The sequence below is a fragment of the Fringilla coelebs genome, assembly GCF_963513975.1.
Source record: "Fringilla coelebs genome assembly, chromosome: Z".
NCBI classification, from domain to species: domain Eukaryota; kingdom Metazoa; phylum Chordata; class Aves; order Passeriformes; family Fringillidae; genus Fringilla; species Fringilla coelebs.
This window is the reverse complement of record NC_140031.1, coordinates 2567742-2581888: the sequence shown is the minus strand read 5'-3', so window position 1 is coordinate 2581888 and position 14147 is coordinate 2567742. Positions and strand designations below refer to the sequence as shown.

General features: G+C 46.2%; 1 protein-coding gene across 1 annotated transcript in view; it reads right to left on the bottom strand.

Annotated features, from left to right (window-relative positions):
• LOXHD1 (lipoxygenase homology PLAT domains 1) overlaps nt 1-12869 on the bottom strand; it is a gene marked incomplete at both ends in the record, with an annotated part of 147378 nt that extends 134509 nt beyond the window's left edge. The window contains 4 exons of the mRNA XM_084225643.1: nt 8419-8503; nt 11555-11619; nt 12209-12262; nt 12794-12869. Coding sequence (XP_084081769.1) covers nt 8419-8503; nt 11555-11619; nt 12209-12262; nt 12794-12869 — 280 coding nt within the window. The remainder of the gene's footprint in view (nt 1-8418; nt 8504-11554; nt 11620-12208; nt 12263-12793) is intronic.
• Nucleotides 12870-14147: the final 1278 nt, after the last annotated feature.

Here is a 14147-nt window from a genome sequence, read left to right as displayed (position 1 = left end):
ACAGCCCCAAAATCAGCCTCCACGCAGTGCAGTGGGCAGGCAGCACATGGATGAGTAGTTTTTACCAGGACAGATGTGCTGAGCCCTGCTTGATTAGCTCATGCCATTACCAGGCATACACTGTGGTTAAGACCATTTTAATTAACTTTGCACTGAGGGACAAAAGGAGGGTCTGGGTTGGTGACATCAGCACATCACTGCATTTGACACATGTTGCAGTGCCCTGCTGGAAGGGGGCAGGGGCCATGCCACCTCTTTTCCAGCATTACAGCTGGATGGCCAGCTGGGCAAATACATGATGTCACAGATTTCCAGTGATGTCATGGATGCAGGGCCCATAATTTCCTTTACAGGAAGAAAATTAAAGTTTCATGCTAATATCGATGCCAGCTCCTTCCACAAAGGCAGGAGACAAATGCAGGTTATTTAGCCACTTCCTTCAAAGGCATGGAAGTTCAGCAGTATAGGTTCAGGATTATTTCTTGTCTTTGCATTTTTTTCAATAATTTTCTCTCAGCCCCTGACGGCTGTCATATTTACTCTGCAGTTTGAGGGCCCAGAAGACAGAAAAGGCAGAGGTGGGGTGGGGATAAACATTTGTACCCCAGCCCCTTTGCTGAGAACAGCACCCATGGTATAGTTCAACAAGAAATGTAGGTTAGTGACATTTCATAACCACCCTCAAGTTTGTTCCTGAATAATTGGATATTCTAGCTTTGAGAGAACATGTCCAGTGCTAGCAAAAGGGCAAGCATAAACATCTTGTATTTAGTGATTTAGGATGATAAAACTGAATTAACTAAAAAGCTTGAAATAGGATATCTGTGGAAGTTATCTAACCAAAGCTGGCATCTAGGTTAGAAGGATCAAGTTTACTACTTCAGTGCTCCAGTTTTGAAAGAGAACATTAGGAAAATACAGACATTGAATTCTTAGGTATCCTATAAATTTCATGCATCTTCCAGCCAAGTTCCTTACTTCCTTTTTGGATGGCCTCATGCTATTTCTAATGTTCCCATTTTGAGTCCCTGTTTTTCACACCCTCCATCACTCAAAAGATCCAAGATCTCATGAGGGTCTACCCCCATTATTATTTTCTGGACCATGGGCATTAATGCTCACCAAAGGCTTTCCTGCATGGTGCCTCTTCAGAGCTTTGCAATAACTTTTGACTTCTGGGATGTAAAAAATCAACTCCTTGTACATGCTCCTGCTGTTTTGACATACTGAGACGTGCTTTGGCAGAGGCTGCTTGGCTCTCCGTGTATGACTCTGCACCCATGATGCCCCTACTTCCTTCTTGGTCAAACATAAGGTGTAAACCATGACATTCCCATGTCTCCAAATACTTTCACTGGCCATTCACCTCCCTTCAGACATGGACAGGATTCCCAAAGGTCTTCACAAGTGATCAGGGACATGAAGCCATGCTGCTGTAGGGCTTGGAGCAACCTGCTCTACTGGAGACTTTCCCTGCCCGTGGCAGGGGCTTGGAATTAAATATTCTTAAGGGTCCCTTCCAAGCCAAATCACTCTGTGATGTGTGGCACTGCTTAATGCTTTTCCTAGCAATGTTGGCTGAGTTTAGGAAGTTTATGAAGTTTGTGGCAGCCCCCATGTAGAGGAGCCCCAGAGGGAGACCACCAAGGCAAGGCTGGACCCCAGTCTGACCATCATGCTGCCTGGGCCTCTGCTCACAGGAAGACTTCTACATCAAGGTGCTCTTAGGTGGCAAACAACCCTGCCTCAAGGTCAAAGTGAGTCTATTCTGAGTGCTCAGATCATGGCCAAGTTACAGAAACCCAAAGTGCTAGTATGGGAATGACTGACTTTCAGCCCAGTCTCCAAATCTTGCTTTTCTCCCAACAGGCTGGGCTGAGTCAATACAAAGCTTTAATACACTCACTGATACAGGCTCTTTTGTTCCAAATATTATCTCAATCAAGTGGAATTTAGTTCACTTATCTCCTCTGGTAGATATTGAATCCCCAGCTGACTCCACTGCTCAGCTATCCTGCACGAAGCCTTCAGAAGCTGGTGAAAGTTCCAGCAAGCTAAACAGGGCTGATTTGCTACAAACTGCAAACCCATTACTGCTTTTCTCAGGCAAATACAGGCTCAATAAAGGAAATTACAGACAGTACTTTCTTTGTTGAAAATAAGCATTCAGAAATGGCCATTTCAAGCGCAGGATACAGACAGCATAAAATCAGTTTCAAGTTACATTGCACCGCTGCTAGAAACACTCACACACCTTCCCTTGCCTTGCAGGAGGAGATGATAAATATGAAGTGGGCTAATATAAATCCATCCATTCAATGATGAGAGTAGAGAAACACTTGCTTCAAAATGACTCCTAAAATTACTGTAAAACTATAAACACTGAGAAGTGGAGACTGGGACACTCTAGCCAAGAGCGTGGAAACTTCCCTTAGCTGCCCAAGAAAGGAATATTTCCAGGACAGAAGAGTGCTTTGGCTGACAAATTCAGGTTTTTAAGGCTCCAGCAACATGGGACTGCTCAGCATCAATTGTGGCAGCGACTGCAGGCCCTGTCAGGTCACGTTCTCATGAGGAGAATATGGAGAACTGAGCTGGTGCCTGATTTCTGTCTAGCAAGACTGTCCCTTGGAGGAAAAAAAAAAAATAAGGTTGTGCCACTAGAATGATTAAGCAGGTGAAATAAGACAGAAAAGCTAATGAGGAGTTTGGGGGTGGGAGAGGGAAAGCAAAACCCACAGGTTTCTGAAGGGATGTGTCAGAGGATGGACCAGGTCCTTCTCAGTGGTGCAGAGCAATGGGAGGAGAGGAAAAGGAAGAAACAGAAGGAAGGTCTGAACATCAGGAAGAACTTGACTGTGCAGTGATCAAGGGGGGAAACAGGGACCAAAGAGGGCGTGGAGTTTCCCTCCCTGAGGATATTCCAGAGCAGTCTGGACAAAATCCTGGACCCTGTGCTCTGGGATGATCCTGCTGGAGCAAGCAGATGGAACCAGGGGACCCACTGTGGTGCCTTCCAGCCTGAGCCACTCTGAGATTCTGTGACTCATCTTGGGTATAAGCCCAAATCCCCTGCTCTGAAGCTGTGGCAGCTACCTTCAGCTGCTTCTGTTCAGCAGGATGCATTTACCTCAGCAGCACTAATGGCTGTTTGCACTTTGCTGCACCTCCAGCTGGGAATTCACTGATTATTCTCAATATTCACTTCATGTTGATTCATGCAAAGCACCAATCACTCTGGCTTCTCCTGAAATACTTTGGAGTGTGTTTGTCTTGGAGCACCTGAGGAGTACCTTGACATTTATGGAAAATACTTGGAAGTTTTTAAGGGCCTGTGCTGACTGTTATAGGTTATGTTTGACAAAACAATGCTCTCTGCATGTGAACACATCAGTTAAACACTTAGGATGGTTGCAGTCAAATCAGGACCATCCTTTACCCACCACAAAGAAAAGCCTTTTAAATGGCAGCCTGTTTGTTTTTAGTGAGCCACAATTTGTGCAATAATCTCTTGTCATACACAAAATGAGCCAAATTCTCCTCTCATTCACTCTGAAGCAGATCCTGACTAACTCCACTGACTTGAGCACAATGGCTTTGGATCTGTACCTCAGATCTGTGAGCAGATTTGGACCCCACACTCTATGAGAGATTGCCTGCTCTTTATATGCTTCGTGGAAAGAAGCTTTTGAGTTTGGCACGGATGCCAAATTAATTATTCAAAGCAAAAGAGAGGGATTTTTTTTCACAAATATTTGGACTGGTTGCACACTGTTACACATTTTGCTATTCATAGTTTATACAAGGAATTGCAGAATTAATAGCATCTCGCATTTTGAGACTTTGTCACGGACATGAATTAGGGAGGTTTTCTTCTAAGCAAACTTAGTGCTGGTACACACAAGTAGCATTATCTTGAGCTCTGAAATATCATTTATCTCTTAAAATATAAATCCAAAGCTGAAAACTGTCCTGCCTGTTCCCACAGGCAGAGTAGTCATGGTTTGGAGTGTGTTTCACTTAATCAGCTATTGTAAAAATTAACATTTCATTCTCATGCACAGTAGGAAACCAAACTCTATTCATCTGATGCTCCAGCTACCACTTAAAAGAGTATTTTTGCCTGAGCACTACCAGGAAAAACCACCTTAGTTCTTTGCTGGAACGGTAAAGTAGAATTAGTTTAGCAATCAACATCTTTTTTATTCAAGCTTAAATTGTGTTGGAGGAAAACACTGTGCCTCAGGGGAGAGAGACACTCACAACAGAAACCTGTTCCATTTCTTTCATTGTCTCTTGGAGGCAAGAAAGACCTGCCAGGACATGGGGTGCCTCTGAGTCACCACTATTGACAAGAACATTAGAGATCTCTGTCCAATGGTTGGTGTGCAGCACAGCCTGGGTAAAATATGAAATCGATTTTATCTGCAGCACTGAACAAAGTCTGCGGTAGAGCAGTGTGTCTGCAGAATGCAGCTGGAGGTAATTCCCTGCTGTCTGTCATGTCTCTGATTAGGGGGATGGAGCACCTCTCCTGTGAGGAAAGGCTGAAGGCATTGGGAGAGCTCAGCCTGGAGAAGAGAAGGGTCTGGGCTGACTTTCTAGTAGCCTCCAATTACCTGAAGGCAGCTTATAAAAAATCTGGGAGGAGACGTTGGGCAAGAGCCTGGATTGACAGGGCACAGGGGATGGCTCCCAGGGCCAGAGGGCAGGGACAGATGGGATATTGGGAATGAGGAATTGCTGGCTGGGAGGGTGGGCAGGCCCTGGCCCAGGGTGCCCAGAGCAGCTGTGGCTGTCCCTGGATCCCTGGCAGTGTCCAAGGCCAGGCTGGACAGGGCTTGGAGCAGCCTGGGACAGTGGAAGGTGTCCCTGCTCATGGCAGGGGGTGGGACTGGATGTGCTTAAAGATCCCTTCCTACCCAAACCATTCTGTGGCTTTATGTTCTATGTCACCAGACTCTAAGAAGATCCCACCCCCTTCTAGTGACCCAGGCAGAGAAAAACCAGGATCAAGGAGAGACCCTCTCCTTGCTGCCAGCCCTGACCCCAATACCCAGGTAGGAGGAAGAGCAATTTCACCAGAGATTCTTTTTTTGCCCATTCCTGCCCAGCATCCCTGGCCTGGAGGCATTGCAGGTGTTGGATGTTCCCTGACACAAGGCAAGGCATTTCTCACAGCCTTTTTTCCGGGGAACAGCTGAGCTGTTTTCACAGAGCAAAACACAGAGAAAATCACACCCACATCAACAGCGTCTCAAAACTGCTTGGCCTGAGGCACTGAATCCAACAGGAATGTGTTCAGGAGGGAACAGCTGGCAAAGCCACCGAGTCAGCAGCTGGCAAAGCCACCAGCAGGTGAGGCCGGGATGCCACCGTGAGCAGGGACAGCCGCCCCCCAGCAGGAACAGTGGCTGCCAGCCCGAGGGCACACTGCACCCTTGGCAGCTCTGGGCTGAGGAGCCAGCACGTTTGGCTCCTGGGAGCTGATTTCCAGCTGTGTTTCATGTTGGTGCTTGGCCTAAGCAGGGAACGGGGGCTGGTAGGAGCTTGTAATAAATACAAGTTATGCGCGTCACCGATATTTACGTGAGCACTGTTAGATGTTGTCACGAGTTATGGTTGGGGGAGCTTTGGAGCCAACTGGTCTGGTGGTGCTGGAATTATGTCACCTCCGAGGTCCCTTCCCACCCAAACCATTCCAGGATTCTATGGTTCTAGGAGCGAATGACAACTTCCCAACCTGAGTAGTCATGGCACGGAGTTTCTACAATTCTAACAGCACCATAAAAAGAAATATTTAAGAAAAAAATTGCTATAGCCTTTCCACCTCATACCTCTGCCTTCTTTACAAATATGTCTTAATTAACACTCCCAGTTCACAGAGAAATTCTGATTGAGATACTGCTGCAGTACCGATGTCTATAAAATGCAGACCTCCAAAATGATGCTGAAAAATACAACATTTCTGATCATCAGGTGACAAAGTGCCAAAAAGACCTGCTTTCCAACAACCACATTCAATTACAGCAACAATGCCCTACTCCTCGGTGATATGTGTCCAGCCTGTCTTGAGGTGCCCGTAAATCCATCAACAAAAGCCACAATTATTACTTTCAGTCTTTCTTTAAGTGTTGCCATTCAGGTATTTGTGTCACTGTGTGGCAAGGAAAAAAAACCCCTCTGACAATGCCTGGAGAAACAGCTGCACCCACAAGGCAATAAATAAATAAATATTTCTTGGAGCAGCAGTAATCAGCCAAGAGGAGGCCTTAACCAGGCAAAAACATTGTGAATCTGGAAGCCACATCCTGATTGCAGCTTTGACAGCTAAAACAAATCCTCAGTAAACCACCACAGCCCAGCAGGGATCAGAGCCTCTTGACACCAAACCCACCATGACTCTCTGGGCTCAGACAGATAAACCTGAGGCTGTAGGATTGTCCCAGGCTGGAACAAAATACTGGTTTGCCCCTCTTTGTGATTAGCCACTTGTAGCTCAGTATTATTTTCTGCACAGACTTTCCATCCTGGTGGATGCAATTCTGCCGTTTTAATGGAACAGTATTCAGATATTAGTCCAAATTCCCAGGGACAGGATGATAAACAGCTTCACAGAGGGCCTAGAAGATGTATATTTAACAAAGTATAAATGGGAACAAAACTAATGATCCTTAAAATATCAATGCACTCCTGAAAGTTGGAATTTGATGTACTGCTAGAGGAACTGATGTACCTGTGAGCAAAAGCATCTCCTCAGTTCTCTTTCTGCAGCCAGAGAATGAAAAACTACCCAGGCAAAGCTTGGATGTTTTAAAGACTTAAGAATCTCAAGTGTTGAGGGAGGAAAGAGAAAAGGGAAGAGGGATACGACAGAAGAGGGAAAGGTAAAAACCTCAAATATTCTTGAGTTATTCTCATGTGAATATAGATAACTGAACAGAAAAGCTGAATCCAGACTGGTGGGATACCTGGGCTGGGGGTGAATGATCCAGGACTGAAAATATGGATCTGCATTTAACATCCATTCTCAGTGCCAACTCCTTCAGCTCCTCTCCAGGAGCTCTCAGGTTTTTTCTATTTAAGTCCAGACTCAAACACTCAATCTAAAAGGTACCCACAGGCAATCAAGGCTATAAAACTGAGCTCTACAAAGCTGAACTCACCACTCCATTCAGAGCTGATTGTTTTGGGTGTGAGGAGAGCAGCAGTGCTGGGAAGCTGCGGCTCCTGCTCGCGGGTGTGGGTTTCACATCAGCTGCGCCGTGCCTTTGGCAGCCTGGCACCCACAGCTGTTCCTGGATGCTGTTTTTGGGGCTGCCAGCTGGACTGAGCCATCCCAAATGGATCATGTGTGCCTAACAAGAATGAATTCTGCATATGTTTGGGGTCCTGCCCTGGCAGAGGGAGGGGTGGGGGAACACAAGTGTGTGCTCCCCCCAGCTCTGTGCCTGCACTTGGCCAGACCCACACCTGCAAAGGAAAGATGACATCTGCAAACCTCCAGACACCAGCAAGAACTTGCTCCAGAAAGGTTTATTTGCATTCATCTGCTTTATGACACTGATTTTCCACACCAGTGGTTAGTGACATCCCTGCTGCAAGTCGATGGCTCATTATGGACTACCAAGAGCTACTGTGATTCCTTTCAAAGCCCCTCTCCCAGCATTTTAATCACTCTTTTCCAATTTGTAAGGCCCAGTTCCAGCGTGACACCTCCTGGCAACTTCAGCTCTCCAGTGGGAATACACAGGTGAGTAGCAGGGGTGTCTAATAGACAGGCACAAAGACTTTGTAGCACCGACATAAAAGTTACTTTCAAGCGCTCCTGAAACTAATCAGCACTCCGGTATGGCAACTAATTTAGTATTAGCTTGTTCTGTCCCACAATAGTGAACTTCTGTGATAGTTCATAGAATCACAGAATGGCCTGGGTTGGAAAGGACCTTAAAGACAGCTGAGTCCCAAGCCCCCTGACATGGGCAGGGACACCTTTCCACTAGACCAGGTTTCTCCAAGCCCCATCCAAGCTGCCCTTGTACACTTGCAGGGATGGGAGAGCTTGTGTTTCACCCCCTCCACAGAGAAAAATTTCTTCCTAACATCTAACCCTAAACTTTTGTTATGGGACACAAAATACCATGATGTGGACAAGCTGCTCTTTCAAGGGAAAAGAGACTTTTAAATCTCTGACTCCAACATTTACAGATTTCCAAAAGTGACAGTGGTTTGGAGGATGACAGTGCCACCTCTCCCACAACACTGGACAAACCAGCAGTCCATCAAATTACTCCTCCTCCATAAAAGAATGCAAAACAATAAGTTATTTATATTAAGTGTGTGAGCAAGTTTGTTACGAGAATGTAAACATCAGAAGGTTTAGAAAATTTTAAAAAATCAGGGTGACACTAAACCTACCCTCTTTCAGTATGAAGTCATTCCCCAGTGTCCTGTCACTCCAGCCTCTTGCAAATAGTCCCTTTCCAGCTCTCTTGTAGGCTCCCTTCAAGTAGTGGAAGACTCAATTAAATAGTTCCAAAGTCCTCTCTGTTCCAGGCATGTACTCACAAACATCCAACAAACATTTAAAATAATCTAAGCTTTTCAAAATACATATTTTCTGTGGTCACTTGCAGCTGTGAGAGATGCTGGGGCGCAAGCAGATGAGATCCATAACTCCAAGGAGTGCTCAGAACCACCTTCTCTCAGCAGCACAGTTTGCATCTCCCAATGGATCACGAGACATAAAATTGCCACTGGCGCAAAGCTCTCTCTCCTCAGAATGCTTTATACCTAAAACCCAAGCTCATTTTAGTGCCAAGGAGAAAAAATAATATCTGTCTTCCAAAGAGGAGTCCTTGTTCATCCTGACTCAGAATATTAATCAAAGCCTCAGCTGGGGAAGATCAGTGGGTGCAGGGGGCACAGGAGGTGATTCTGCAGCTGATGATTGTCTGTAAAGGCATCACTGCAGTTCTGTGCAGAGCACAGGGACAGAGCTGGCCACAGCTCTGCACTTGCTCTCCTCTACTGCTGCTAAACTGCATCAAACAGAACTTAGCAATAAACTCAGCATGTCCTCAATGCTCTTTCAGTGTAACCCTTTTCAGGTTCACGACTATGGTGTGATAAATATAACACAATAAATCCAATGGCACACATCAAAGGAAGTGATGAGCAGCTTGCATATCTATTTACAAATCAACAGTGGCTGTCTCCCCCTTCCATCACCATTTGAGGCAACATCTTAACAAAAACATGCATTTTTTGAGTAGCTTTCTTCGTGTTATGATTTTCACACTGCAAAGATCACTGAAATCCAGCTTGACCCATTGTGGAAGGAGGACAAAGCAGCAGAGAATCACAGAGCTCCTCAGGTTAGAAAAGCCCTCTGAGATCATCAAGTCCAACCATTCCCTGACACTGCCAGGCCCACCAGCAACCAATGTTCCAAAGTGCCATATCCACATGTTTTTTGGAACACTTCAAGGGATGGATTCCACCACTTCCTGATAATAGGCATAATAATATCCATAATATCCATATCTGAAACTTGGTAGGAAAAAAAAAAGGAGGAGTGAAAAGAAAAATAGACAATTTTGCCATCATGAGGACCTCCAAAAAATGGATTGTCATCCTCTGAAGTGAGTTATGCTTCTGGTGAGCCATATTAAAAAGGGAAGCTTGAAGTTCTCCTGAGACATCAGCGTTTTGCTGTGACACAGGACAGGAAGGAGCTTTCCACCATCTGTCACACCCTGTGCATGTCTGGGCCTGGGCTCACCAAGGTGGCAGCTACTGATTCAGCCAGAGGGAAAACACATTTAAATGGCATGAAACCATGTTTGGAAAGAGGAACATTTTCTTTCTTCCTAGCAACACTGAGATATCCATTACTTTGGCAGGAGTCACCCAGAAAACACATAGAGACATTTGGTCCCCTCCTTCAAAATTCTATGGCCACAGACTTGAGTGGGAGGATAAATAATCATGCCAGTCTCACTCTTCCCTATCACAGACAAGACCTGAGATATCAAGAGAAAGGAATGGGAAAATAAAAAGAGGTAAATTCCTCCAATGAGTTTGTCTCTGAAAGAGACCTGAACCTCAGGCACCTGTCACCTGTGGGAGCTTTAATGGTGGTTTGGGCAGCCCAGGAGCTGTGTGAACACTCTCTGGACACCTACTGCACTCTACAGACATTGATTCCTCTGATTAAATGTTTTTTACACAATGGAACATTTGCGCTGTTATTGGCAGTCAGGACTGTAGGATGGTCTGGGTTGGAAGGGACCTCAAAGCTCATCCAGTCCCACCCCTGCCATGGGCAGGGACACCTTCCACTGTCCCAGGCTGCTCCAAGCCCTGTCCAGCCTGGCCTTGGACACTGCCAGGGATCCAGGGGCAGCCACAGCTGCTCTGGATACCCTGGGCCAGGGCCTCACCACCCTCACAGGGAGTAATTTCTGCCTTATGTTCAATCAAACCTACTCTCAAAGTTTAAAGCCATTCCCCCCATCATGTGACTACAGCCCTCGGTAAAAAGCCTCTCTACATCTTTTCTTTAAGTCCCCTGCAAACATTGAAAAGCCACAATAAAGTCTCCCTGTAGCTTTCCTTACTCCACTGTAGAAATAACTTTGCAAACACTTATTAATAAATAATCAATCTCATTAACACCATGATCACAGGAATGGACAACAGCTGCAATTTAGTTAAAAATGCCTGCCATCTCTGCTTTAATTTTCTCAGATACACTATCACCCAGTCACTTGATATCTTTTGTTTTCCTGTCCCCAGGAGCTGGATTTGCCTTGTTCTTCAGTCATCAATTCAACTTGATGGGGGGATCCCTTCTCTTGTTTGCTAATACAATAAGATAAAGAGGACACCAGATGACACAGGCAGCATTAACTCCCTGCTTATAAAACATTTACAACATCTCTCTTTTTCTTTTTTACAGCAAAAGGAATCACAGCTTTTGGACTGAAATATATCTCTACTGAATATTCACCAGCACCAAAGGCAGTTGACATCCCCAAAGCTTCTGGGAGGCTTTTGCAGAGGTCACACAATTCTCCAGAGCCTGACCAGCCATTTCACTCAGTGGCTCTTTGGGAGAAAAGAGGCAGCAGCCTCCAAATAAGTCACACAAAAAATCTGCTTTTTAAATTGAAAATAGTAAGAATAGCAGTAAGGGGAATAGCTGAAATCCTGTCCAACCTGGCCGTGGACACTTCCAGGGATGGGGCAGCCACAGCTTCTCTGGGTATCCTGTGCCAGGGCCTGCCCACCCTCAGGGCCAAGAATATCTTTCCAATATCTGATATCAGAAGACCACAGAGAAATTATTACAGACTGTCACATCTGTCTTTGAAAAGTGCAAATTATTATTGCTCAACTATATAAAAAAATACAGCATGAGGTGGGACAGCCTCCCTACCCCTCAGGGGCCATCACAAACGAAGCAGGTTTTGTGCAGGGGCTAAACACAGCGTGTCTGTGATGGACTCACTTCTCTGCCCCAGAGGAATGGAACAACTTTTTTCCACACCTTTTCACAATTTTTCTTGTCCCAGCCATCCGTCACCATGACAGAAACCCCCAGGTGTGGCTGACCTAGAGCCCCACCAGGAGTGTGGAGTGCTTTACCACTGCTCAGGCACACCCAGCTCTCTCTCACCACGAGTTGTGACTCTCACTGAGCGGGGAGCCAAGAGGGATGAGAGCTGAAGTGTCCTGCCCCAAGCACACCTGGATCCAGTTGCTGGTTGCTGGTACCACCCCTCAGCATCCATGACCTCTTTGCTGCCCACCTCCCTGACAAGGAGGTAACCTCACTGTGCTTGGGAGCATCCTCCTATCTTGGGAGCATCCTCCTATCTTGGGAGCATCCTCCTATCAGCTTTCTATCTCTATTCTTTTTATCATGGAGCTACACCACGGTCTTCTCCTGAAACTGAGTCACCTGAAGCCTTAAGCTGCAGAATCACAGAATTTTTAGGCTGGAAAAGCCCTCCGAGACCATCGAGTCCAACCATGCCCAGCCCTGCCGAGGCCACTGCTGACCCATGTCCCCAGGGAACACATTCACATGGCTTTTAAATCCTTCCAGCGACTGGAGACTGCAGCACTGCCCTTGGCACTCTGTGCCAGGGCTTCATAAGCTTTTCCATGAGGAAATCTTTTACTCATGTCCAATCCAAACCTCCTCTGATGCACCTTTGGGCACAGTTCACCACGCACTGGGCCAAAGAACAGTCTGCTTGCGAAACAACGGTCTGCTTATTGCAGCAACACTGTATTGAGGTTTAGAGGCTAATATTGATGTTTCCCCAGCTGATTTTGTTTCTTTAAAACAGCCAGAGGTCTGGTGTGCTGGACCTCCTGCTTCTACATCAATCCTAAGTGTTCCACCCCTCTGGTTGCTGAAATCCCCAGCACGCTCCTGCTGCTTCTGCTTGATCAGGATCACGCACCTCTGCCATGGATCCTGCTTACACAGGGGGAGCCTGCTGATTGCAGCTTCTGCACAGCCCCACAATGCAAATATTAATTAGGAGAGTGTAATTACAGCAGTACCACACACAGCAAAGAGGCTTCGTAAACAGAAACGCTCACACGGAGGACACAACCTGTCGGTGGCACCTCAAACAATTAACATTCTTATTTAACAAAAGCAGGACCCACGTAGGAATAACTAGTGCCTGCCCCCCAGGAGGACCCCAACAAGGGCATCTGCAGGGCCAGCAGTGCCTGCTCAAGAGGAGAGATGGGGAAAGATGGAGCTGACCTTTTTTTTTGTTGTATTCATCTTCTGTGGCATTGGAGGAGTCCGAATGGTAGTCCCGAAGCTCCTGTTCATACATCTCCAGAAAATTATCATCTATCTTTCCTTTCTTGGACTTGTCACCCTTCTTCTTCTTCTTATCTTTGCTTTTTTTGCCTTTTTTCTTCTTTTTCTTTTTGCGCTCATAGTCATCTTCCTCCTCACTGCTATATTCCCTTCTCTTGCTTTTTTTCTTCTTCTTTTTCTTCACCTCCCCATCAATTTCTGAATCCTCAGACTTTGATTTCTTCTTGCTTTTTTTCTCCTGGCTTTCATCTTCCCCATCTTCCTCAGCTACCTCTTCCACTGCCTCCTCTTTCTCTTCCTCCTCCTCTTCCTCCTCTTCTGTTTTGCTCTTTTCAGTCTTTTCTTTCATGTCATTGTTTTGCACCCCAACCCTTTTAACAGCACTCTGGGGTTGCCTTAGTCTTCTGCCACCTTTCCAGCTGCCAAAGTCCTTCAGTTCCCCTCTCCCTGCCTGGGGCTGGGCTGCCCTTGTTTCACAATGTCCTTCCTCCCCACTGGCTCAGTGCAGATGTGTCCCAGAGTCCCCTCCTAACCTCCTCTCTCTGCCTCTTCCTGCCTTCCTTCACCTCCCTGACTGAGGCCCCTTCCTCTCTCTTCTGCCTCTCCTTGTCTTTGGGGTTTCTCTCCTTTTCCTTACTATTATTTATTCATTGGTGTGTGCTGAGAACTTTCTCCTCTTTTTTCAGAGCTGCCTCAGCCTCTCCTCAGGGTCAGTTGACAATCTGGGTCTAGGGTATCAGGACGTGCCAATCAAGGCTGTAACTCCCTGGAAAATTGGTCAGGTGAGGGCACGTGGTCAGCTTGCTTCTTGTCCTTCATATGCCAGCCCAGGGCAGGGGAAAACAAAGACATTTCTCCTCCACATGGCATGTAGCAGCTTCAGAAACCTCATGAAAAATTAGTTAGTGCTGCCCAGTCATGTGGTTATAAGACAGATGGGCAGGTGAAAAAGGAGACCCTCCAAGCAACCATATCTCACTGGACTGTATTTCCTCTCCATTATTCATGGTGTCAGGATCACCTTACTGATAACAGTGGTCTCAACTTTACATGGATTTTTTTTTTTCTTTTGACCAGCCAGGCCAGTGACCAGAAAAGACAAACACCCCCAGGACCTCTGTCTGGAGATGTCATGGCAGTAACAATTTACTCCTCCACCCAGCTCCTCCAACCCATTATTGTGCTGTACCTACCACCAGAACCTCCAAACAGTGATAATAAATAAATTGTGCTGTATACAGGGTGCCCAGACAGCTGCCTGTGTTGGCCAACCAAATAGAAACAAAACTTA